At 47.5% G+C, this 26,256-nt stretch overlaps 1 protein-coding gene across 1 annotated transcript; it reads left to right on the top strand.

The window, feature by feature from the left end:
* Window positions 1-7,816: 7,816 nt before the first annotated feature.
* Window positions 7,817-25,348, top strand: CLRN3 (clarin 3). Its single transcript, XM_070363488.1, has 3 exons — window positions 7,817-8,045; window positions 16,866-17,045; window positions 23,553-25,348. Exons 1-3 carry the CDS (start codon window positions 7,817-7,819, stop codon window positions 23,831-23,833), a joined length of 690 nt encoding a protein of 229 aa, XP_070219589.1. The 3' UTR covers window positions 23,834-25,348.
* Window positions 25,349-26,256: the final 908 nt, after the last annotated feature.

Below are 26,256 nucleotides of genomic sequence, written 5' to 3' on the forward strand. Positions count from 1 at the left end.
CAAGACCTGCTAGAACTAACACCCAGAAAAGATGTCCTTTTCATTATAGGGGACTGGAATGCGAAAGTAGGAAGTCAAGAAACACCTGGAGTAACAGGCAAATTTGGCCTTGGAATGCAGAATGAAGCAGGGCAAAGGCTAATAGAGTTTTGCCAAGAGAACACACTGGTCATAGCAAACACCTTCTTCCAACAACACAGGCGAAGACTCTACACATGGACATCACCAGATGGTCAACACCGAAATCAGATTGATTATATCCTTTGCAGCCAAAGATGGAGAAGCTCTATACAGTCAGCAAAGATAAGACCGGGAGCTGACTCTGGCTCAGATCATGAACTCCTTATTGCCAAATTCAGACTGAAATTGAAGAAAGTGGGGAAAACCACTAGACCATTCAGGTATGACCTAAATCAAATCCCTTATGACTATACAGTGGAAGTGAGAAATAGGTTTAAGGGACTAGATCTGATAGAGTGTGTGATGAACTATGGATGGAGGTTCGTGACATTGTACAGGAGACAGGAAGCAAGACCATCCCCAAGAAAAAAAAAATGCAAAAAAGCAAAATGGCTGTCTGAAGAGGCCTTACAAATAGCTGTGAAAAGAAGAGCAGTGAAAAGCAAAGGAGAAAAGGAAAGATATACCCATTTGAATGCAGAATTCCAAAGAATTAGCAAGGAGAGATAAGAAAGCCTTCCTCAGCAATCAATGCAAAGAAATAGAGGAAAACAATAGAATGGGAAAGACTAGAGATTTCTTCAAGAACATTAGAGATACCAAGGGACCTTTTCATGCAAAAATGGGCTCAATAAAGGACAGAAATGGTAGGGACCTAACAGAAGCAGAAGATATTAAGAAGAAGTGGCAAGAATACACAGAAGAACTGTACAAAAAAGATCTTCATGACCCAGATACTCATGAAGGTGTGATCACTCCTCTTCATCTAGAGCTGGACATCCTGGAATGTGAAGTCAAGTGGCCCTTAGGAAGCATCACTACGAACTAGTGGAGGTGATGGAATTCTAGTTGAGCTATTTCAAATTCTAAAAGATGATGCTGTGAAAGTGCTGCACTCAATATGTCAGCAAATTTGGAAAACTCAGCAGTGGCCACAGGACTGGAAAAAGTCAGTTTTCATTTCAATCCCAAAGAAAGGTAATGCCAAAGAATGCTCAAACTATCTCACAATTGCACTCATCTCACATGCTAATAAAGTAATGCTCAAAATTCTCCAAGCCAGGCTTCAGCAATATGTGAACCGTGAAATTCCAGATGTTCAAGCTGGTTTTAGGAAAGGCAGAGGAACCAGAGATCAAATTGCCAACATCCACTGGATCATCAAAAAAGCAAGAGAGTTCCAGAAAAACATCTATTTCTGCTTTATGGACTATGCCAAAGCCTTTGACTGTGTGGATCACAATAAACTGTGGAAATTTCTGAAAGAGATGGGAATACCAGACCACCTGACCTGCCTCTTGAGAAACCTATATGCAGGTCAGGAAGCAACAGTTAGAACTGGACAAGGAACAACAGACTGGTTCCAAATAGGAAAAGGAATACATCAAGGCTGTATATTGTCACCCTGCTTATTTAACTTATATGCAGAGTACATCATGAGAAATGCTGGGCTGGAGGAAGCATAAGCTGGAATCAAGATTGCCAGAAGAAATCTCAATAACCTCAGATATGCAGATGACACCACCTTTATGGCAGAAAGTGAAGAAGAACTAAAGAGCCTCTTGATGAAAGTGAAAGAAGAGAGTGAAAAAATTGGTTTAAAACTCAACATTCAGAAAACTAAGATCATGGCATCTGGTTCCATCACTTCATGGCAAATAGATGGGGAAACAGTGGCTGACTTTATTTTTCTGGGCTCCAAAATCACTGCAGATGGAATTTGCAGCCATGAAATTAAAAGACGCTTGCTCCTTGGAAGGAAAGTTATGACCAACCTAGACAGCATATTAAAAAGCAGAGACATTACTTTGCCAACAAAGTATGGCTTTTCCAGTAGTCATGTATGGATGTGAGAGTTGGACTATAAAGAAAGGTGAGCACCGAAGAATTGATGCTTTTGAACTGTGGTGTTGGGGAAGATTCTTGAGAGTCGCTTGGACTGCAAGCAGATCCAACCAGTCCATTCTGAAGGAGATCAGTCCTGGGTGTTCATTGGAAGGACTGATGTTGAAGCTGAAACTCCAATACTTTGGCCACCTGATGCAAAGAGCTGACTCATTTGAAAAGACCCTGATGCTGGGAAAGATTGAGGGTGGGAGGAGAAAGGGATGACAGAGGATGAGATGGCTGGATGGCATCACTGACTCAATGGACATGGGTTTGGGTGGACTCCAGGAGTTGGTGATGGACAGGGAGGCCTGGCATGCTGCAGTCCATGGAGTCGCAAAGAGCTGGACACAACTGAGTGACTGAACTGAACTGAACTGAAACTCACAATGAACCTAAAGCAATTCCAGTAACAAGACCCCCCTCCCTCCAACTCTAGGATGTAGGTGTGCAACAGCATTAGAGCTAATAAAGTGCAAAGAGACTTCTGGGGCAGAGGCATTTATTTTACTTATGTTTTTGCAATAGTTTAAAGCTGAGAGGTTGAAAGTTCTGGACAAGGATGAAAGTTCATGAACTCAGGAGCAGAGCGTAAAGAAACGTAGCCAGGAAAGAGAACAAGACAGGTGCCCTGTCTCTGGCCCTGCAGAAGATTTGCATGGGCTTCCATTACCTGAGATGTGTGTGAGCTTACGTCAACTTGATTTACGTATTTTGTCAAAGCTCTGTACATTCTTTCTTCCTGGATGCATTTGGAGAGAAAAAATGCAAGAAAGTCATCCAGCCAAAAGCTGAAGCTTGGGGAAGATGAGACAAAGTGACCCCAGATAAGGTAAGAAAAATTCCAAGGGAATCATTTGCAACATACTAGAGCACAGCAATGGTTGGACAGAACTGCCCAGGTTAAAAATAAGCAAGATAAAAAAAAAAAAGAAAGTGCCAAGGCAACTATGCAGATATACAGCAAAAGGAAACAAAGACAGAAGAAACTACCTTCAGCTGGGAAAGCATGCAATTCACTGAATTGTTTTTTCTGCATGTATTATGTGGCTCCCCTGGTGGCTCAGATGGTAAAGAATTCTTTTTGTAGCTCAAACAGTAAGGAATCTGCCTGCAATGCAGGAGACCCAGGTTCGATCCCTGGGTCTGGAAGATCCCCTGGAGGAGGGCGTGGCTACCCACTCCAGTATTCTTGCCTGGAGAATCCCATGGACAGGGGAGCCTGGTGGGCTATAGTCCATGGGGTCACAAAGAGTTGGACACGACTGACTGACTAACTACTACTACTACGCTATGTAAGGACTTATAATAAGAGTTTATTAAAGTAAGAAATGAATGATGAGATGGCAAAGGAAGAAAACCCAAATGAAAGGAAAGTTTCAGAGCGAGGGAGAGAAACTGAAATTCCAAACTGCACCATTTTGGATTAAATACATAAGCTAGAATAAGACTTGACTGAAAGATGAGCTAGCCTCACGGAAGAAAGGAACAGTGAGGCAGGAGAAGAAGACAAAGAGACCAAAGCTATCAGGAGAGACGGTGGATGTGGAGGTCAATGATAACCCAACGCGTGAGTGACCGGTGTGCCTCAAGGTAGCATTTCAATGAATACAGAAATAGGATACAAAAAAAACACAACAACTGTATCTGCAATGAACCGAATGAGATCTTGAAAAGACAATCCCAGAATAAGAAGCAAAAAGAGATACAGAGCAATCTATACAAAATACATTCAGGTCAAGCAACTGCATTTCATGAATAAAGACTTTTGCAACTATGCTATGAGAATAAGAAAGTCATAATCAGAGAGAAGAAACAGATCTGACCCCAGACTCCTGCATGGCAGCATTGAATGTTAAAACACAACAGCGTAATACATGCAAAATTTTGAGGGGAAGAACATGGGGCAACCATGCTGATTCAAGAATAAACACTGACTGCCTCTTCTGGCCCTGATGGAAGAATAGGGAGCAGATTGGCCCTCGGCAATAAAGCAGAAAATTACACATAAAAGGATGGTTTCTAGACACTGGACATCTGGCCACATACGGGCTTTCATTCCTGAGGGAAAAGAAAGGAATGAGGTGCAACTGACCCCTGCATCAGAAAGTTTCCAAGGAGGAATCCGCAGGGCATGGTAGAGAACCAATAGTCATCTCGAGGCAAAGAGACAGAAATCAGAGTTTGGGGAAGCAAAAGTGGCTAAAATTGGTGTAAGACCCTGGAGAGAGAAAGAAGCAAAAGCAAGCTCTCAAGATCTGCAGAGGGCATCCCTCGAATCTTTGAGGGTTGGTCCATACAGGTGGGAGGAACGTATCTGAGGTCACAGATAAGAGCCTCTGGAAAGCAGGGTGACCAACAGTGCTTGGAGTTGACACAGAGCTGGAAAGATAGACTTTGTAATGGAGAATCCAGAAAGAGACCCACGCAAATGTGGTCATCTGATTTCTAACAGGGACTCCAAGACGATCCACCAGGGAAAGGATACATTTTTCAAGAAATCAAGCTTAAACAATTGTATAGCCACATGTATAAGAGTGAACCTCAGCCCTTACTTCATACTATTTTGAAAAAAACTCAAAATAAGAAAATAATCTTAAGTGTAAGAACTAAATTCATGAATATTCTAGAACAAACCAGGGGGAAAATACCTTTGTGATCTTGGGTTAGGCAAAGCCCACATTGCAGGCGGATTCTTCACCAGCTGTGAGCCACAAGGGAAGCCCAGACATTTAAAGCACAATCCATACAATGAAAGCAATTGGTACTTAGTGTGTGTGTGTGTACGTGTGCTCAGTCACCCAGTCGTGTTCAACTTTTTGCAGCCCCATGGTCTGCAGCCCCCCCGGATCCTCTGTCTTACTGGTACTTAGACTTCACCCAAATTATAAAATGTTTCTCTTTGAAAGATACTGTAAAGAAAATAAAGATGCAAGCCAGAGATTGGGAGAAAATGTTTGCAAAACATAAACCTAATAAACGGCTTATACGCAAAACACACGTGTGCTGCTGCTGCTAAGTCGCTTCAGTCGTGTCCGACTCTGCGACCCCAGAGACGGCTGCCCACCAGGCTCCCCCATCCCTGGGATTCTCCAGGCAAGAACACTGGAGTGGGTTGCCATTTCCTTCTGCAATGCATGAAAGTGGAAAGTGAAAGTGAAGTTGCTCACTCGTGTCCGACTCCTAGCGACCTCATGGACTGCAGCCTACCAGGCTCCTCTGTCCATGGGATTTTCCAGGCAAGAGTACTGGAGTGGGGTGCCATTACCTTCTCCGAAATACACGTATAAAAAGCTCTTAAAACTGAACAAAAAGGACTCAAACCAATTTAAGGAAAGAGCAAAAGATTCAAATAGATACTTCTCCAAACAAAGGATATAGGTAAAAAATAAGCTCATAAAAAGATGTCCAACACCATTAATATTTGTGAAACCATCAAAACCATAGTGAGATACCACGAAGCACTTGTTCCAATCCCATTTTTAAAAAACACTGGTAATAGCAAATGTTGGTGAGGACATAAAGCAATTGGAAATACCACGCATTGCTTGTGGGAATGCATATGGGTACAGACACTTCGGAAAACGCTCCATCAGTTTCTTCAGCAGTTAAATACGGTTACTGGATGTCTGGGTCGAGAAGATCCTCTGGAGAAGGAAATGGCGCCCCACTCCAGTACTCCTGCCTGGAAATCCAATGGACCGAGGAGCCTGGGAGGCTGCAGTCCATGGGGTCACAAAGAGTCGGACACGACTGAGCAACTTCACTTTCACTTTATGTCCCAGCAATTTTTCTCCTGTACATTTAAGTAAAAGAAAGGAAAGTGTATATTCACAGAAAGGCTAGTACTTAAATGTTCAGAACAACTTTATTCAAAATAGCCAATAACTTTTAGTTCAGTTCAGTTCAGTAGCTCAGTCATGTCCGACTCTTTGGGACCCCGTGGACTGCAGCACACCAGGCCTCCCTGTCCATCACCAACTCCCGGAGTTTACTCAAACTCATGTCCATTGAGTTGGTGATGCCATCCAACCATCTCATCCTCTGTCATCCCCTTTTCCACTTGTCTTCAATCTTTCCCAGCATTAGGGTCTTTTCAAATGAGTCAGTTCTTCTCATCAGGTGGCCAAAGTATTGGAGTTTTCAGCCAATAACTTAAATTTACCCAAATATCCATCAATTGCTGAACAGATAAATTTAGAGGTAGTCGGGTGAATCTCAAACTGGGAAAGGAAGACTACATACTGTAAGGAACCATTTCTATGAAATTCTAGAAAAGGCAAAACTGTAGGGACAGAAAATCATAGAATTGCAATATAATGCAACATTCCCTATAAAACTTGCCACAATTTATGAACCTAAGAGCCAGCATCTTCTAGTCCTGTAGGAGAGAGGACCTTCCATTGCTGGCGGGCTTATCAGTGAGAGGCCTATTTGGCTTTGGTATTGAAATGTCCGTTTGAACCAGCAACTCTTAACCTGTTCTCAAGCACGTTTATATGAACAAAAAAACTAATAATACGCAAAATGGCCAGAAAAGAACATTGTTAAATGAGTGATGGCCTGGTTATTCTACTGGGAAAAACAGACATTATCAACTCATTCCACAAACAAGTTAGGTGCTACCCAAGAAAAGCGCAGGATGAAAATGTATATATACAATATGACTTTAACTTTAGAGCCAGAGAAAAAGTGTTAGTCACTCAGTTGTGTCCAACTCCTTGAGACCTTGTGGACTGTAGCCTGCCAGGCTCTTCTGTCCATGGGGATTCTCCAGGTAAGAATACTGGAGTGGATTGCCGTTCCCTTCTCCAGGGGATCTTCCGACCCAGGGATGGAACCCGGGTCTTCTGCATTGCAGGCAGATTCTTTAGTCCCTGAGCCACCAGGCAAGTCCTGGATACAGAGTATAATAAAAAGAAGTGTACCTAATATGCTGTGAACATCTATTTATTAACTCAAGAAATGATCTTCTTGACAAATGGAGGACTTCCTCTAAGGGCCAGAAAGGATCGTTTACAAACTATTCACCGCTCAACAGAGAGAACGGAGTCGCAAAGACAAAGAAGGATTGTTCAGAATCAGTTCCATCAGAGAACTAACGAGAGAGATGAAACCTCTTAAGTTACAGTTTAACGGAGGAGTGTGATCCAGTTTGAAAGAGGAAATTTGAAAGGCGCACTTCTTTATCAAAGTCTAAAAATAAGGTGTCAGCTTTCCTCTTTTCCAATCCCTAGGACCTGTAGCAAGAGCTTCATCTCCTTAGGATTTCCTTTGGAACCTTTGTTAGGGTCACATCATTAACCCTCGGCTGATGGGACTCTGTGTTGTTGGCTGCTAGAATTGGTAACATTTGAGGGGTACAGGGCATATTATTTAGGAATTCTACTTCTGTCCTGATGTGGTAGGCTGATTTTGTTTCTAAAGCACTTGAAAAAAAAGAGCCCTAAGTTAGTTGTGTGATTGGCGATGTCTCGGGAAGACTGTGTTTATCCCTTGTTCCTCCCGGTGGGCTGTAACCATAGCAACCCGTCACTCCAGACCAAAGTTCAGCTACCGTAAATCTTTATGGCCGTAGTCACAGTCCAATGTTCATCAGTGTAACCCTTCCTCTTGAAGAGTGAGGTTTTATATCTCACAAGAAAGTGTGAGACTCCATTTCTAAACACTGGACTCCAAATGAGAAGGCCCCAGAATAGTATAAAAAGATCTCTGCTTAAAACCCGAGGACCCTTATCGTCCTGAGAAAATGCCGACGGCAAAGAAAACACTGACGTTCTTCCTCAGCTGCGTCACCAGCCTGGGGGCTTTCATCGTCCTTTGCTGCGTTCTGGCGACCCAACAGTGGATCCGCAGTACGATCGCCATCAGCGACTCTTCTTCGAATGGTAGTGTGATCATCACCTATGGACTCCTTCGTGGGAAGAGTATTCAAGAACTGAATCACGGACTTGCAGAGTCGGACAAACATTTTGAAGGTAATTATAGCTCTTTGAATGTGCGCAGTGAGGCTGAAATAACTGGGTAAAATTCACGCCATCCTGTATTCTGGTCAAATAGCCCTTCAGAAATAATTTCCTGGTAAATTTTAATTGGGCTGTAGATACGATCTCATATTTTTAATCTTGAAAATTCGCCAAATTTTTTCAGCTTCCTCCGGTCTGGTTGGGTCTATTAGCAAAACAGTCTAAATCCTTCTAGAAGAGTTGTGTTTAAACAGTGTGTGTGTGTGTGTGTGTGTGTGTGTGTGTTAGTCGCTCAGTCATCTCCGACTCTTTGCGACCCCATGGATCTTAGCCCACCAGGCTCCTCTGTCTTTGGGATTTCCCAGACAAGAATACTTGGGTGGATTGCTGTTCTCTTCTCCAGGAGAATCTTCCCAACCCAGGGATTGAACCTGAGTCTCCTGCATTGCAGGCAGATTCTTTACCATCTGAGCCACAGGGAAGGCTTAAACAGCACCAGAGTTTATTGACAAGAAAATATGAAGTAGAAAATATGGGCAATTTCTTACCCCTGTATCTCAGCTTCATTTCTTTCAATGATTTGAATTTGCATTCTTACTTCTAAACAATCTCATTGCTGTTGGAATTGATATTAAATTTCCATCACTTATATTAATTGAAGATTTTACAGAAATTCCTATTTTTTTTAATTTTGTACACACTACTGCTCTACTCTCAATGTGTAGACAACAAAAATTCATTGCGAATAAGCGGAATTTAGCTACTTACTTGGCATTCGAAGTTTAAATACATACCATTGCTTTCTAAATTTAAAAGCATAATTTATAAACTATTTAGCACCTTAAATAGATTTTGTTCTGAATGGTGTTTCAATGCAGCTTACTATACAGGCTTTATCAGGTATTAGGCAATCATCACCTCTTTCCTTGTAAACATACGTCATTTTTTTTTAAACTAGTGTTTCCTGAGGCCATAAGATGGTAGGTTTATAAGACACAAAAAGCTCTCAGCTATATTACAGAAGTCTAATTCTGTTCAAGTGCTGACTTGCCTTTTTTAGTGTTTATTTCTATTCATTTATTTATTTTCAGCACCAGATCTTAGTTGTGGGACTAAGTTGTGTGACTCCCACTTGGTCGTGGGACCTTTTACTTACAGCATGTGGCTCTTTAGTTGCTGCGTGTGGGATCCAGTTTCCTGACCAGGGACCGAACTTGGGCCCCCTGCACTGGGAGCTTGGAGTCTTAGCCGCTAGACCACCAGGGAAGCCCTAAACTTGCATCATTTTCTGTCTTACGCAAATGGAGTGTTTAGTCCTCATGCCACGCATAATGTTGGGAGTTTGAGCCTTTGACCGTAACTCCAAGTTCTAGCTCTAATTTGTGACCTTATTAATGAAATGATTTCCTTAATTCCAGAGCAGCATAATTATATTTAAAAATTATGAATCTGCCTTTTAGACCTTAGCAAAAGCAGTCTCTGCCAGTATTTTAGCAGCGTTACACATCTCTTCTGGTACCGACCTCACCTCCTCGGGAAAAGGAGAATTCACTTCGTGGCAACAAGAAACGAAGACTTTCAGAGACTCAGCCCCACTTTCAGTTCTGTGAATACAATTTTCGAAACCAAAACTCCCTCCAGCTCCTGAATTTCCAGATACGTGTTCAAGTCTGAAAGTACAAGTTAACAGTCTGGGAATTTTTTAATTTTCGTAGTGTCTGTTTACAGCCAGTTGGTTCCCATTTGAGGTAAAGGGCTTCAGTGGGCTCCCTGACTCCCTGCCCCCTGGGGCGCTCAGAGGAGATCTGGGTGGGCCAGCCTGTCTCTAGAGCCCTGTGGGGGTGACGTGAGCCCGGTGACTGTCGGAGGGTGGGGACAGCCGTGGGCAATGGTAACCCTGAAGGCGGCAGGGCCCAGTGGGCACTGCAGGGCAGTGTGTGCCCACAAAGGAGGCAGAGTATTTGCATTTGCCTTGCCTGGCTCTCCTTTTTTATTCTTGGTCCCCAGAGACCCACATTCCAGCTTCAGGTCCTTGCCTCCAGCCACACAGGTGTTTAGACAGCACTCCACCTCCCAGACACTGAGGTGCTGCTCAATTTCAGGGGGTAACAATCTGCTTGGGACCGCTCAGAACCCAGGGGGCCTTCAGTGCGGGCAGCTTTAGCAGTCATTGAAGTGGGAACACTTGCCAACTGTCCTTGCAGACAGGGGAAAAGCCATTTAGCCACAGGGTAGATGGTGCCTTGGCTGGTGTAGGTGTGTGGACACAGTCCCCAGGGAGCAGAGTTACAAGCCTGCAATGAGATGGTTTCCTCAGGACCACACAGGCTCATTTCCAATCAGAAACCAGCCATTGGCAGCACAGTAAAGTCATTGATATGAATGCCACTTTTCTGCCCTGCAGTGATGGATTGCCTTTTCACATAAGAAGTTAACCAGGTCAGTTTCTTAGCCAGGAAGAGTTCTGACTGAAACCTCCAAAGCGTTATAAATATTGCTAAAACCCTGTTCTGTTCCAGCCTAAGATTTATCACATGGTGCCAGTCTGGGGCTGTCGATTTCTGAAATGAAAGAGCAGCATGAAGCGACAGTGGCTGAGCTCAACGTGCAAAAATAATTCAGCCAACGGTGTGTCACCTGGAGGAAAATAATCAGTCCAACCTGGGGAGGAACCTCTCCATGGCATAACTAGACTGTTTGGGCAGCTCAGCTTCACCGGGAGCTCCACCAGCCTCGTCCTGAGGATCCCAGCTTGCCCAACACCTAGATGAAAAGGACCATGTGTCCATGAGTGAGCACGTTGCCTGGCTACGCCAAAAGTTCTAGTTATTTAATTTCAGTTAAAAAAAATCCTCCCTGGGCAGCTGTTACATAAGTGAGGGGCTTGGATCCTGAGTGGAACTGCACAGAGCCCCTGCCTGGGTGGATTCACCACTCAGTCTTCCTAGAGAAAGGCACCCTTATCGGTTAAATCCAGGAGCCTGCCCTACTTGTAGGTTAAAGGTGTGTGCAGGTCGCTATGAGAACACTGGGGTGTTTCACCCCAAATGTGCCTCTCCTCCTCCAAGTCTATTTCCCATCCCTTTCTGTTCTCAGGGAACTTAGAGTTGTACTATTGGCTCACATTTAAAATGATGAAGGAAGTGAATCTGGAGCAGAAAAATCAAGTAACTGCAAGAACAAAGAAAGGAGGTTTATCTCTCCAGAATGTACAAAAAGTCCCTTCTTAACACTCCAACCCGCCCAGTCCTACCCCACATACATCCCATACTTTCCCTCGGGTAGGAGTGACTTCTTATTTGCCACTAGAGATGTGGCCCCGCTGGGAGGTGGAGCATAAAGGGGCAGAAAAGGCTTTTCCCTACTCTTCTCACAGAAATGTGTGTGTATGCATGCTCAGTCGCTCAGTTGTGTTTGACTCTTTGTGACCCCATGGACTGTAGCCCACCAGGCTCCTCTGTCCATGGACTTTCCCAGGCAAGATAACTGGAGCTCTCCACTTCAGCCCACTGAAGTGGGTTGCCATTTGCTCCTTCAAGGGATCTTCCCAACCCAGGGATTCTAAACCACTGCGTCGAGCCACCTTGGAAGCCACCTGCCCCCCTTCCCCGACTGAGATAACCCTGGTCAGTTTCCCAGGCCAGCAGCTGGGACGTCCTGGGAGAGCTCCCAGGCCACACTCTGGTGTCTGTGGAGTCAACGAGCCCTTCCAGGGGTACACTGGGGCCCAGAGACTCAGGAGTTCCCTTGGGTCAGGCCCCCTGGTGTCCAGATGCTTGAGTGGGGCATGGAGACTGCTCCTCCCCAATAAAAGCCAGCGGCTCTGTCTCAGTTTCTCACAGACTAGAAGGGCCAGGTGGCCAGCGGGGCTTGAATATAAATCTTTAGGCCCAGGAAGCCCGGATGTTCAGATGACCCCTCACTTCCGCACTGCCCACCTCCCAGTGCATTCTGGCCTCTTTGCCGGAGCTGCCAGAATCTGGACAATTGGGTCCAATTGTGAGATGGCTTTCTCAATTCTGACGCTTGGGCGCCTCAAAACAAGAAAAAAAGAACTGAATGTATTTGCTAATTTTGTAGGCAGAGAGCAGCTGTCAGATGCTGTGGAGGTTGATTGTGATTTCATTCTTACTCAACTTTCACCGAATTTCTAGCTTTCACTCTCTGAGTTCTAAGCGGGGTTGAGAGGAAGGTTGGGTGGCTGGAAGGTGCAGGAGATACGGCTGTCACACCTGTGCGGCAGGGGACTCAGAAGCTGAAATACAATTTTGAAATGTGGCAGTTAAACTTAATATAAATTGTCACATTAATTCATAGAAAAGTATGAGTCAAATTGACTCCCCTTTGAGAACTGATGTCTGGGTATGTGCCCAGTCGCTCGGTCATGTCTGACTCTTTGTGGCCCCATGGACTGTAGCCCACCAGGCTTCCCTGTCCGTAGGATTCTCCAGGCAAGAATAGTGGAGTGGAATTCCTACTCCAGGGGATCTTCCCAACCCAGGGATTGAACCCAGGACTCCTGCATCGGCAAGTGGATTCTTTACCACTGAGCTTCACCAGATTGTTCCTTTCTAATTTACTCTAAAATGTTCACCATTCACAAATGACCCTCCATTTACAGAGTTAGTAAGAAAGTTTCCCTAGGGGACTTCAGACACTTGGACACGTGACATTTTTCCCATGCTGAAATTTTTATTTTCTAGTTGTGCCCGGTTGCTCAGTCATACCCGACTCATTGCAACCCCATAGACTGTTGCCTGCCAGGTGGCTCTGTCCATGGAATTTTCCAGGCAAGGATACTGGAGTGGGTTGCCAGTTCCTCCTCCAGGGGACCTAGGGATTGAATCTGCATCTTCTGTGTCTCCTGCATTGACGGACGGGTTCTTTACCACGAGTGCCCTCTGGGAAGCCCTATTTTCTAGTTAAGTATCCAAATTATGTCCCATTGGCTAAGGATAGAGTTCCCTTAGTCCCCAGGAAACTTCTAATCTGGTGCTGGAGCTTCCTCCTTGATGCTGAGGCAGAGCCAGAGGGTCGTGGAACGCAGGAAAAGCAGTTCTTCCCGGGGATGACTAAGTTTGGAAGGATCCACAGCATTTGACCTTGTGCCTTGAAACAGGTGTGTCCTGCTTCTTGTTTTTTACTCTGGCGTCATCTTCCACAAGTTGTTAAATACTTGTGTGCTGCCTCACAGCCTGGCAAAGCTCCTCACTCGTCTCTGGGGTGAGACAGACCAAGAAGCCCGAGCCTCGGGCTTGAGGGCTGGACCCTGGAACAGTCTCAGTGCAGGTGGTCCCTCCTCCCGGGAGGGCAGGGCTCCTCACCTGGGCATCAGTGGGTGACAGAGAGGACCATGTCCTCAGTTAAGCCAAGGCCTGTCAGAGTTCTTACCGAGCGCATCACCCAGAGGACATATCCAGAGTGTGTAAACCAGCGAGCTGTGCAGAGCACTGAGCCCCACCCATGGGTCACTAACAGAAATCCCCGCCCATGGGTCACTAACAGAAATAGTGACAGGGCCAGACAGTACCAGGGAGGAGCGGACCAGCCGTGTGTGCGCTGGACTCTGCCCCCAGGGCCCGGCTCCCTGGGCAGTGAGCTCATGGCCTGCATGTTGCTGAGCTGGTATTTCCCTCTCCCGTCCTTCCTGGTCTCCTGTGGGGCTGACAGGGCTGTGGCTGCTCACCAGAGACCACACCCGTGTCTCCCTCCTGGCCGTTGCCTTTCCTGCCTCTGTCCTCTTCTGCAGGCTTCAGCTGCCACGCTCACCTACCTTCTGCTCAGCCCTGCACGCCTGGCATTGCGTCCCTGCTCCATCCAGCCAGGGGCGCTTCCAGCCCAGGCCGGGCCACGTGACCTGACCATCAGGATGAATTCTCTCATGCACGAGGGTCTTTACGACCATATCCCCACTGCCGGGATGTCTGAAGGCAGACTTGCTGGCTCAAATCTCTTTCACATCTACCCTCTGTCCGTTGATGACAAATTTAGCTCCTTCACAGAATACTGCTGGTTTAAAATAAAAATGTCTGAGCGACTAACACGTAGGTGTTAGAGATAGACAGAGGATGGCGCAGGGAGTGTCACATCTTAACAGGAGTGCTGAGCCCATCTGGCCATCATGAATGGGAAGGACGGTCAGACTAGAGTGTGTGTAGAGTCAGGGCCAGGATGGCAGGAGCTGTGGGATCACATTTTATGAATAACACACTGGGTTTACATCCTCTTTTCAAGTATTGGGAGGAGCTCCAGGCAGGAGAGGATGGAGTGGATTCTGCATTGGTCCCAAAGGAGCATTAGGACCCAGGGTTAATATCACAGAAATGCAGGATGAAGAACCTTTGAATGGATACGATACCACAGGGATGAAAAGGGCCACCTTGCAGATGGAGGGCTCCTTGTTCCCAGGACACGGGCTGGCATGACAGTCTGCAGCTCCTGCTTGCACAGCATCCGGGGTCCCCTCTGGCTTCCAGGGCCCTGTTCCTTAAAACTCGCCACCCACAGCAGAACAAGAAATCTTCCGTGGCTGTTTCGGTTTTTGTTCTTTTAAGCTGCTTTGGCTGAAGGTGTGAGAAACTCCAGCTGTCTCCTTGGGGCCCTGAGAAACAGGAATGAAAAGAAGGAAGCTCTGACCCTTTCTCTCCCGCCCCCACCCTGGTTCCTCAGTTCAGTTCAGTCACTTAGTCGTGTCTGACTCTTTGGGACCCCATGGGCGGCAGGCCTCCCTGTCCATCACCAACTCCCAGAGTTTGCTCAAACTCATGTCCATTGAGTCGGTGATGCCATCCAACTGTCTCATCCTCTGTCACCCCCTTCTCCTCCTACCCTCAATCTTTCCCAGCATCAGGGTCTTTTCCAATGAGTCAGTTCTTCACATCAGGTGGCCAAAGTATTGGAGTTTCAGCTTCAGCATCAGTCCTTCCAGTGAACACCCAGGACTGATCTCCTTCAGGATGGAGGGGTTGGATCTCCTTGCAGTCCAAGGTACTCTTAAGAGTCTTCTCCAACACCATAGTTCCAAAGCATCAATTCTTCGGTGCTCAGCTTTCTTTATAATCCAACTCTCACATCCATACATGACTACTGGAAAAACCGTAGCTTTGACTAGACAGACCTTTGTCTCTGCTTTTTAACATGCTGTCTAGTTTAGTCATAGCTTTTCTTCCAAGGAGCAAGAGTCTTTTAATTTCATGGCTGCAGTCACAATCTGTGGTGATTTTGGAGCCCCAGAAAATAAAGTCTATCACTGTTTCCATAGTTTCCCCATCTATTTGTCATGAAGTGATGGGACCGGATGCCATGATCTTAGTTTTTTGAACGTTGAGTTTTAAGCCAGGTTTTTCACTCTCCTCTTTCACTTTCATCAAGAGGCTCTTTAGTTCTTCTTCACTTTCTGCCATAAGGGTGGTGTCATCTGCATATCTGAGGTTATTGATTTTTCTCCTGGCAATCTTGACTCCAGCTTATGCTTCAGCTTGCTTGACATTTCTCGTGATATACTCAGCATATAAATTAAATAAGCAGGGTGACAGTATACAGCCTTGACATACTCCTTTCCCAATTTGGAACCAGTCTGTTGTTCCATGTCTGGTTCTAACTGTTGCTTCTTACCTGCATTCAGATTTCTCTGGTAAGGTGATCTGGTATTCCCTTTTCTTTCAGAATTTTCCACAGTTTATTGTGATCCACCCAGTCAAAGGCTTTAGTATAGTCAATGATGCATAAGTAGATGTTTTTCTGGAACTCTCTTGTTTTTTTCGATGATCCAACGGATGTTGGCAATTGATTTCCAGTTCCTCTGCCTTTTCTAAATCCAGAATGAACATCTGGAAGTTCTCAGTTCACTTACTACTGACGGATTCTGAGCATTCCTTTGCTAGCATGTGAGATGATGATAGTTCTTCTGTGTATTCCTGCCACCTCTTCTTAATATCTTCTGCTTCTGTTAGGTCCATACCATTTCTGTCCTTTATTGAGCCCATCTTTGCATGAAATGTTCCCTTGGTATCTCTAATTTTCTTGCAGATATCTCTAGTCTTTCCCATTCTAGTGTTTTCCTCTATTTCTTTGCATTGATCTTTAAGGAAGGCTTTCCATCTGAACTCTGCATTCAAATGGATATATCTTTCCTTTTCTCCTTTGCCTGTTGCTTCTCTTCTTGTCTCAGCTATTTGTAAGGCCTCCTCAGACAACCGTTTTGCCTTTTCCAGTCCTTTTTCTTGGGGCTGGTTGAGCGCTGAGGAAGGCTTTCTCATCTCGCCTACCAAGGTTCCCACCCTTGCTCTTCCCGTGATGCTGTTAGCGGATTACTGAGGACTCCGAAATCTTACTCCCAGTCTGGTTCTACCTTCTTTCACGGAACGTCCTGGTAAACACTGTACTGACTGTAACGGCAGTCTCCTAAGGGGCTCAATGCACAGACAGCTCTTGGAGATGTGCTATAAACGCGTGGCTGGGCTTCCAGGTAAGAGTGGGGCCACTGCGCCTCTGGTGTCTGACCATCTTGTATTGTAAACGCGAAGGGAACGGGGAAAGCAGATGGACTCCAGGGGAGGCTGGCTGGTGGTCAGAGAAAGGAGGGTGACGAAAGCAGGAACTGATGGCAGAGGGCGCAGGACATCCGTGTTTCATTTTACATGTGTGCAAATCCACGTTGGGCACTCCCCTGCACTCCAAAAATATGGAACTGTTATGAAAAGGCTGAGGGTGTCTAGCCCCAGTGCCTAAGCAGGCGAAGTGGGAAGGGGCCCCGGGAGGGTGGAGCAGCCCTCGGGCCCAGAGCTGGTCTTTGGGTCGGGGGCACCACATACTTACCAGACCTTGTTTCAGTTTTAGGGACATTGACCAATTCTTCTCCGAAGACTCTGCACTCGGTGGTCATCGTGTTCCTGGCCCTTGGTTTGTTTAGTTCGCTGCTGAGTGCTGGGTTCACCTTCTGCAACAGCGTCAGCAACCCCTACCAGACGTTCCTGGGACCGACGGGCGTGTACACCTGGAGCGGGCTCAGCGGTCAGTACCGGCCAGTCCCGGCCTCTGTCCCCCTGGTTCCCTCTCACACAAGGACACACACGCTCACGGTCAGACCCTGGGCGTTAAGAGTGTGCTGAGTCGAGTGTGGAGGGCTGAGGCTTATTTTCGCAAGCCTACAGCATTTATTCAGCATCTTCAGATGTGTTTTGGGTGCCCTGGGGAGGGGCAGACTGTGGGTAAGTTGGGAGTGTTAGGTGTTAAAAATGTATGATATACCCAGTCTTTGCCTTAGAGTATTTAGGATGAGGCGTTAAACAGAAACACGCACATCAATAAAGCATTCACTGGGCTCCTGCTGCATGCTTGACTGCAAAGGAGGCTCCATGTGATGTGGAGAGGCACACACGTGCACACACACACGTGCACATTTATTTAGCCCGCTTCTTGCCCCCATAAAACAGCAGTCGACTTGGCCTAACATCTGAACATGATGGTGGTGCAGAGCCTCCAAGAAGGCCATTGGAGCATCTGAGCCGACGCCCTTGCTGTGGGCGACCTGTGAATCCCGGGTGTCGGCTGGGTGGTGCTGCGAGGTTGTGTTGTCTGTTTGGGGGGAAAGGTGTTGGGGTGGGGAATGGGAAGTGGGGTCCAGTTGCGGTCACAGTGTTTTGAACTCTCTGAGGTCTCATGGGTTCTGGGGCCACTGTGTTTGCCCAGGGGCTTGGTCCAGTGGGAGCCTTGTTGCCCCTGCCCGACAGGGGGGCTTCTCCTGCTCTGTCCTTCTCTCCACCACAAGAACCTGATCTCAAGAGTGGATTAAAAATGGCCCATCCTACTAATGGGATGCCGGCCTGGATGAACCACAAGCTGGAATCAAGATTGCCTGGAAAAATATCAATAACCTCAGATATGCAGATGACACCACCCTTATGGCAGAAAACATAAAGGAACTAAAGAGCCTCTTGATGAAAGTGAAAGAGGAGAGTGAAAAAGCTGGCTTAAAACTCAAAATTCACAAAACTAAGATCATGGCGTCTGGTCCCATCACTTCATGACAAATAGATGGGGAAACAGTGGAAATAGTGAGAGACTTTATTTTCTTGGGGCTCCAAGATCACTGCAGATTTTGACTGCAGCCATGAAATGAAAAGACGTTTGTTCTTTGGAAGAAAATTTATGACCAACCTAGACAGCATATTAAAAAGCAGAGACATTACTTTGCCAACAAAGGTCTGTCTAGTCAAAGCTATGGTTTTTCCAGTAGTCATGTATGGATGTGAGATTTGGACCATAAAGAAAGCTGAGCGCTGAAGAATTGATGCTTTTGAACTGTGGTATTGGAGAAGACTCTTGAGAGTCCCCTGGACCACAAGGAGATCCAACCAGTTAATCCTAAAGGAGATCAGTCCTGAATATTCATTGGAAGGACTGATGCTGAAGCTGAAACTCCAATACTTTGGCCACCTGATGTGAAGAACTGACTCATTGGAAAAGCCCCTGATGCTGGGAAAGATTGAAGGCAGGAGGAGAAGGGGATAACAGAGGATGAGATGGTTGCATGGCATCACCGACTCAGTGGACATGAGTTTGAGTAAGCTCTGGGAGTTGGTGATGGACAGCGAGGCCTGGCATGCAGCAGTCCATGAGGTCACAAAGAGTTGGACACGACTGAGTGACTGAACTGAACTGAATTAATGGGATGGCCCTGGCAGTGGTCATGTGTGTGTTGCAGGTGGTATATTTAAACACAGACCAGGAACTTTCAGGGAGAAGATAGGAGCTCTGGATATGGGGGTATCAAGACGCCTCGGATGACGAGCTCTAGGCAGCTTCCTGTCCTTCTGTGAGGCCATCGTCACACTGGCCAGTGTAGGTGGCTGGAGGCACCGCTGTGCTGTGGATCCCCGCAGTGCTGTGCTGAGACCATGAACACCTGGCTCTCCGGGGAGGGAAGCCCTGAGCACAGCCCTGGCTGGTGTGAGTGCACACACACTTCCGCTGTGGCCTTTTTCAAGCTCATATTTAAGAAGCCAACCCCATTCTGGCATGGATACAAGGGAGAGCCTCTCAACACTCTGACCAAACAAGCTGGGATTCCTAAACATCATGCAGGACAACAGGTGGAAATCCGGGCTGCCCTGGGCAGGCCTGCACACCCACCTCTCAGCTCTGAGAGTGTGGGATCAGGCTGGTGTAGCCACATCTGCACATGACCAGCCCTTTTCTTTCTTTCTGTGCATTTGTGATCAAAACAAGCAGATGCCCAACTTAAAGGGCATGAGCTGCCAGCCAGGAATGAGCGTTTGGGCTTCCCATCTCACGGTGGACCTGGAGGGGTTGGTTCCAAACTCAGAGACCCTCATCTGGACACCAGGGTTCTGTGCCCCAAGCTGCTTCTATGACTGTAGTTCACGTCTGTCAACCAAACCAAAGGCAAGACTCATTGGCACTCATTCCCAGGGTGAAAAAAATAGATTGTTTTAATTCTTGCTCATGTGATGAAGAAGCTGAGGGAAGTGGTGGCTTCAGGTACAGCTGGATCCAGGATCTCAGCCTGAGCCATCAGACCTCTGCTTCCATTTCCGGAGCCATCTCCATAGCTGGCAGGGTTGAATTCACTGACTGACCCACCTTGGCTGAGGACACTGAGCACCTGGAGCTGGGTCTGAGGAGGGGATCTGAGAGCAATGTCAATCACTAGGACCAGAGGGGTGGGTTGGGTGTGAGGCCAGCAGGACAAAATCCACGCTCGTTGCTCCGTCTACACCCACAGGGTCCAGAACCCATCCCCTCGTCTCTGCAGGAGGAAGCCCCTGGCTTCAGTGTCTTCCTCCACTGTTGAGTATGAGCTGGCTTTGCCCAGGGCAGAGGCCTGATGCATGTTTGTCGAGGAAGACACGGGAAGCAAGGCCAGCAGCCTCCCCACCCCCAGTCCACACCTGGTTCTAACAACAAAGAATTGTTTGACGGGCAGCAAGCTCCTGCCACATTCCTCCCCAGGCTCGGGGCAAGTTCTGACACACAGAGCGGCTGTGAGGTGGGCAGAAGCACAATCGGAGACTTTGATGTGTAGGGTGGAGGTGAGCAGCCTCCAACTCTCAAAGGGCAGACTTGGGCCCTGTTTGGTTGAAGAACTTGCGGAAAACTCGGGTCCCTCTGAGGCTCAGCCTGCAGCGGGCTTTGTGCACAAATATGCCATCTCTGGGTCCCTGCCTTGGGTCACTCTGGCACCGGGGGCGGGGTCAGGCTGCCCTGAGGTGCCCTGGAGGCCGAGAGAAGGGCCGCACACACCTCTCCAGGCTGGGCTTGGACACAGGCTCCTTGGCTACAGGAGGAAGGGGAGCAGTTTGCTGGCTTGTCTCTGAAGCAACAGGAAGAGATGCTGCTTTGAGGACAAAAACATGAAGTGCAGCCTCACCTCCCGGGCCCCTGTGCCCTCTGAGCCCAACCTGGCGTGGTGACCCTGACCACAGGGGACAGAACTGTAGTCTGAGAGGTGCTGGAGATGACGGCGGAGCCAGGGAGAGCACTGCAGATGGTCTGCTCCGACACGCTTGGTCCTCAGCCCGGGAACCCGAGAGCAGGGAGGAATTTGCGTGCCGACTATTTCCTGTGCTTCTTCCTCACACCTCCGTCTCATGTCTGTCGGCTGATCTGCAGGCTGGAGCCCTTGGTCTGGAGGAAGTTCACAGCAGTACTGTTGAACTTTATGCAAAACTTTGTTCAGGTCCTTGTTCAGCTATTCAAGCTCTAAAACAAACCATTGCATATCTCTGTTGAAATTCAATGCCAGTGGGCATGGAATATGATTTCACTTGAATAAGGAATTCTACTGGAAAACCACCTAGTGTTTCAGTGTCAGAGCCAGGAATTTTAAGGGCTTCCCTGGTGGCTCAGATGGTAAAGCATCTGCCTACAATGCAGGAGACCTGTGTTCGATCCCTGGGTCAGGAAGATCCCCTGGAGAAGGAATTGGCAACCCACTCCAGTACTCTTGCCTGGAAAATTCCATGGACAGAGGAACCTGGTAGGCTACTGTCCATGGGGTTGCAAAGAGTCGGACATGACTGAGCGACTTCACTTTCACTTTCAAGGTGACTGCCCTGATAAGGGATCATTACCTGTAATCGGCAGGTCCCATGCCCACGGGGACAGGCCAGGGGGGTGGAAGGCCAGTGCCCTGAGCCCTCCGGGGCTCCTCCATCTGCCACGGGGCTTCCTCCAGGCCCCGTAAACCTTCTGTCCCAGGAACCACAGAAGCAGGCAGTGAGCGGCGTCCCCTTCTCCTGGGGGCTCAGCTCAGTGTCCGTGTCCGTTGGTGGGTGCCCCTCACGGTTCAAGTCAAAGTCATGAGCATACACTTCAGAGAACAGCGTGTAGCCCATTTCTGGGTTTTGCTCCTTTCTGACTAAAGCTTTTAGAAGAAACTTCCCAAGAGCAGAATGAGGGATAATTGTGGGGTGTGAGACACAGTGCAGAGGGGAGGGGCTTCGTGTACTCCCACTCCTGTTATTATTAAGAAATAAAAGCATTAGGTTTAAGATGAAAGACTCATCACGGGGAATGAAAACGCCTCACCCAGAAGCCCTCTAATTAGGGCCTCTGGAGGGCTGCTCCCTGGGTCTGGGTTATGACCAGGGCACGCTGGGTGCCAAATGTCCTCCTAGTTTTGGGTAAATGTCAGCAGAGGAAGAGTCAGAGAGCGTGTGTCAGTCTGGACCTCTGTCCTGGGGACTCCTGGATGGCCGCCTGGCACGGTCAGCCCGACTCCGCTGCACGGCTCATCACAAATCCAGCACAGCTGCCATCTGACCCTCCTTCCTCTGCCTTTTTGAACAATCTATTGAGATATGACTCACATACTGTACAGTCTACCCATTTAAGGGCACCATTCAGTGATTTCTAGTGTATTCGCGGATCTGTTCAACCATCACCACCATCACCACGGTTGATTTTAGGATATTCTCCTGACCGCGAAAGGAAACCCATCCCCCAGCAACCCCCCACAGACCCAAGCAGCCTCGAAGCTCCCTGGGGTTTGTAGCTCCCCACCTTTGGAAGATGAGGATCGAGGTTCAGAGCAGCTGAGCGCATCTCCCAAGACCTACGGCTGGAGGCCTTGACCCTGCTCTCTCTGACTCCAGAACCACGGTTGAAGCCAAGGGGGCTTTCCAAAGCCAAGACTGGGGAAAGTTCTCTAGTGCAAGACATTGTGAAGAATAAGGATGAGTTTACTAAAGAGGGCTTCCCTCATAGCTCAGTTGGTAAAGAATCCACCTGCAATGCGGGAGACCCTGGTTCAATTCCTGGGTTGGGAAGATCTGCTGGCGAAGGGATAGGCTACCCACTCCAGTATTCTTCGACTTCCCTATGGCCCGGCCGGTAAAGAATCCACCTGCAATGTGGGAGACTTGGGTTCAATCCCTGGGTTGGGAAGATACCCTGAAGGGAAAGGCTACCCACTCCAGGATTCTGGCCTGGAGAATTCCATGGACTGTATAGTCCATGGGGTCGCAAAGAGTCAGGCACGACTGAGTGATTTTCACTCACTTACTAAAGAGAGCTTTCCTGGTTAAATGCCGTCCCCTGTTGTGGGTGGAATGAGACCCCAGTTGCCAGGCTGGTGCTCAGAGCTGCCCAGGTGGGCTCGACCTCTGTATCCGGTGCTCAGAACCCTCCAGACCCCTCCCCATCAGCTGGACTTGTGTCTCCCAGACCCGGATACTCTGAGCTCACTGTGCCTCACGATGGATGGATGTTCGGGCTGGCTCTTTTCCTCGTCCTGCCTCAGCCTCCCCACCACACTGGTCCTCTCTGGACAGTTGTCCTGTCGACCCCTGTGATCAGTCACTTGTCCCGTCGCTCACGCAGTGCACAGGCTCAGTTCATCGCTCTGGGAAGTGGGCAGGGTTCAACTCATTCTGAAAGGGCTTGAGCTGAATGTTTGCTCCTGGTCACAGCTGCCCTGTGTTATCGTTAGCTTTTGGGGTCTAGAGTCTAGCATGCGTTTTTCATTTCTTTTACCTTCTCCCTAATGCGGAGAAGAGAGTAAATCCCAGTGTAGATGGTCAGTGAATGCCCACAGAGTACATGTTTGATAAAGGGGAAAAAAATGAACTTAAAAATGTACATTAATACATATATATGGAATCCAGGAAAACGGTACAAATGAAACTATTTCCAAGGCAGAAATAGAGACACAGATGTAGGCAACAGGGGAAGGGGAGGGTGGGAGGAAAGGGGAGATTAGGCGGACATACACACTCCACCGTGTGTAAACAGGTAGCTTGGCGGGAACCTGCTCTATAGCACAGGGAGTCGGCTCAAGGCCCTGTGGTGACCTAGAGGGCTGGAGTTGGGGTAGGGGGGCCGGAGGTCCAACAGGGAGGGGACACATGCATGCATGGGGCCGATTCGCTTCATTGTACAGCCGAAACTAACACAACGTTGAAAAGCAACTAACCTCCAATAAAAAAAGGTCTTAAATATAAAAATATTCATTGAAGTATACCACCGTGTTATTTACAAACTCTTTCTTCCCTTCAGCATCCTTCACATTCATAACCATGGTGCTCTTTGTGGGGAACACGCAGTCCAATCGTCTCTCGGAAGAGCTGGCCCAGAGGCTGTACCCACTCTATCCAGCTGCCACTCAGCAAGGGACGGCCCACGCTTACAGATACTCGTTCTGGCTCACCCTGCTGGTCATCCTCCTAAACGTGGTCACCACGGTCATCATCATCTTCTACCAGAAGGCCAGATACCAGCGGAAGCAGGAGCAGAGAAAGCCCATGGAGTCTGCGCCTAGGGATGGAATTTTATTCTGAAGTGTGTGTCTTCGTTTGGTGGCTAGGTTTCCTGTTGTACGCCAGCTCTCAGAGCAGTAACTGGCTGGCGTGGCTGAGTCAGTCAGCAGGTAAAAGTGTAGCCCTGTCCGACTGCCACTCGGGGATAATTTTCACATCTCACGACACTACACTCTTCATAAATGATGCACCCTTGACAAAAGACACTTCCCATGAGGGTGGGGAAGGTGAAGAAGAAAGCTCTGTGGTCCGTGTCGTGTTCAAAGCAGGGCCATGATTCTGAGCCTGTCGACCTTCTGACCCGGCCTCACTCTCTTAAGTAATAAAGGCTTGTGTTACACGCCTCCCCTTTGAGTTGCTCAAAGCACTTTGCTACCTGTGACCTCATTCCCCACAGGAGGGACCACACATTTTGATTCCACTCTGTGAATGGAGACTTGTAGACACAGAGGATCCAGAAATTGTTTTTCCTAGACTGGGTGTTAGAAGGGAAAGGAGAGACTTAGGGGTGTGTGACCTGGACTTCTGGACCCTCTGCCTCTGATCTAACTTAAACCCAGTGCTGGGTAGAGAGGCTGACATTCAGTTTTGAGTTTCCAAGGTATACTTTTGGCAGGGAAAAGACGAGGAAGGAAGAAGATCAAGGAAAGATGGAAATTATAGCCCCATAGCCTCATGCTAAGAAGCTTAAATATGTTTTTGCTTTAAAAAGACTGTGGTTAGTTCAGTCAAAATAGAAATGTCATTTTGTGGTGAGTTCTGAAAACCCCATCAGCTGACGCTCTGCTCGGTTGCTGCAGTGTCCCCGATACGGGTGAGAGAGCATCACCCATCGCAGACTCCTGGCGGCTGGAGGCTCAGTAAGCAGTGGGGTCCTGGTCTGTGACTTGCAGGTATATCCTGAGTCAGAGCCAGGGCAGGTGCACAGTGCAGAGATGGGTTGCCTTCCAAGCACAGGCGGGAGGAACTAGCTCATGGCTCACGAGGGGACGGTGGATGCCCTGGGATATTTTTTAAAAAACACCAGGTGGATTTGGCCTACTTTGCCTGTAGGATATTCTCTCAGAAAATCACTTTGAGAATCTTTTAGGCTTGAATATCCTACACTTTAGCCGGGTCAATGTTGTCAGGATTCTGAAATAATCACCTTTCACATTGTGATAGAACCAGAGCCTAAGGGAACAGAGTTCCCATAGTGTAATTTACAAAGCAGCAGTTCTTTGGACAGAAGGATACATCCTTTAGGAAACTAGCAGAGATGAACAATCTGCCCTAGAAATAACATTGTTTTCCTTCGAGAAGCTCTGCGTACCTGCGATGTGGTTAACACCTAAGCCAGGTACCCGCCCCCAGGGAAATTGCCGTTGAACAGTCAAGACAGATCGTCAAAAAGCAGTCAAAATTCCCTGTGAAATGTGTACTTAGTCACAAAATTGTGTTCAGTCTTTGAAAAGTCAGTTCTCCATAACCTCTCACCCCCAAGTTGTACAAAGTCAAAATTATAATTCTAATAAATTATTCTAATAATTCTAATAAATTAACCTATTGTGAAACTGAATGTATTAAAAATATGATTAACCTCAGTGAAAATGTTCTAAATTCTTTGACACTAAAAGCATCTATGTTCTTTGGAGGCTTGAACTTTATATCAGATTTTAATAATAGGGACAGGTAACAAGGAAGCTAAGGGTAATAATTACATCTCATTTCATGTATAACATTTGTGCAAAGGACACGGCAAGAGGTAAAGCCTGCATTTACTCATCTCAGCATTTGAGCAGAGCTTGGTGTCTCTAGAGGACAAACTATCTCACTCCTTAGATCATACAGGGATTTGAGGAAACATTTAAGACATAGGAAAATCAGGTAAGTGGAACTACAGCTCACAGTTAGGGCAATGAAGAGATAGGCTCCCTTATTACGTCTGAAGGTAGAAGGTAAAGAAGCCATGTGTGTATTCAGTGAAAACCTTGGGCTTCCCCTGTGGCTCAGCTGGTAAAGAATTTGCCTGTGATGCAGGAGACCTGGGTTCAATCCCTGGGTTGGGAAGATCCCCTGGAGAAGGGAAAGGCTTCCCACTCCAGTATTTTGGCCTGGAGAATTCCATGGACTGGTCCATGGGGTCGCAGAGTCGGACACGACTGAGCGACTTTTACTTCACTCACTTCTTAAGGAACAACCAGGCCAGCTGCCTCTTCCAGACTCAGCCACTCCTGACAGACCCAATCCTGGCCCCTTGCCCCGGCCTCCTGTCCCTGGAGCTGTGAGGGATTTTTTTTTTCAGGGAAAAAAGGGCCACTGAGTAATGCTTTGCTGCTCTTTCGTTGTTCAGTTGCTCCCTCGTGTCTGACTCTTCTGCGACCCCATGGATGCCCCCCACCAGGCTCCTCTGCTTACGGAATTTCCCACTCCGTAAGGAGTGGATTGCCATTCCCTTCTCCATC

Source organism: Bos mutus, chromosome 26, assembly GCF_027580195.1.
Source record: "Bos mutus isolate GX-2022 chromosome 26, NWIPB_WYAK_1.1, whole genome shotgun sequence".
In the NCBI taxonomy this organism is placed as follows: domain Eukaryota; kingdom Metazoa; phylum Chordata; class Mammalia; order Artiodactyla; family Bovidae; genus Bos; species Bos mutus.

Coding starts and splice junctions, on each gene's coding strand:
- CLRN3 (XM_070363488.1), top strand. CDS start 7,817: ATGCCGACGGCAAAGAAAACACTGACGTTCTTCCTCAGCTGCGTCACC. Junction 8,046..16,865: donor GTCGGACAAACATTTTGAAG/GTAATTATAGCT, acceptor ACCTTGTTTCAG/TTTTAGGGACATTGACCAAT. Junction 17,046..23,552: donor CACCTGGAGCGGGCTCAGCG/GTCAGTACCGGC, acceptor TCTTCCCTTCAG/CATCCTTCACATTCATAACC.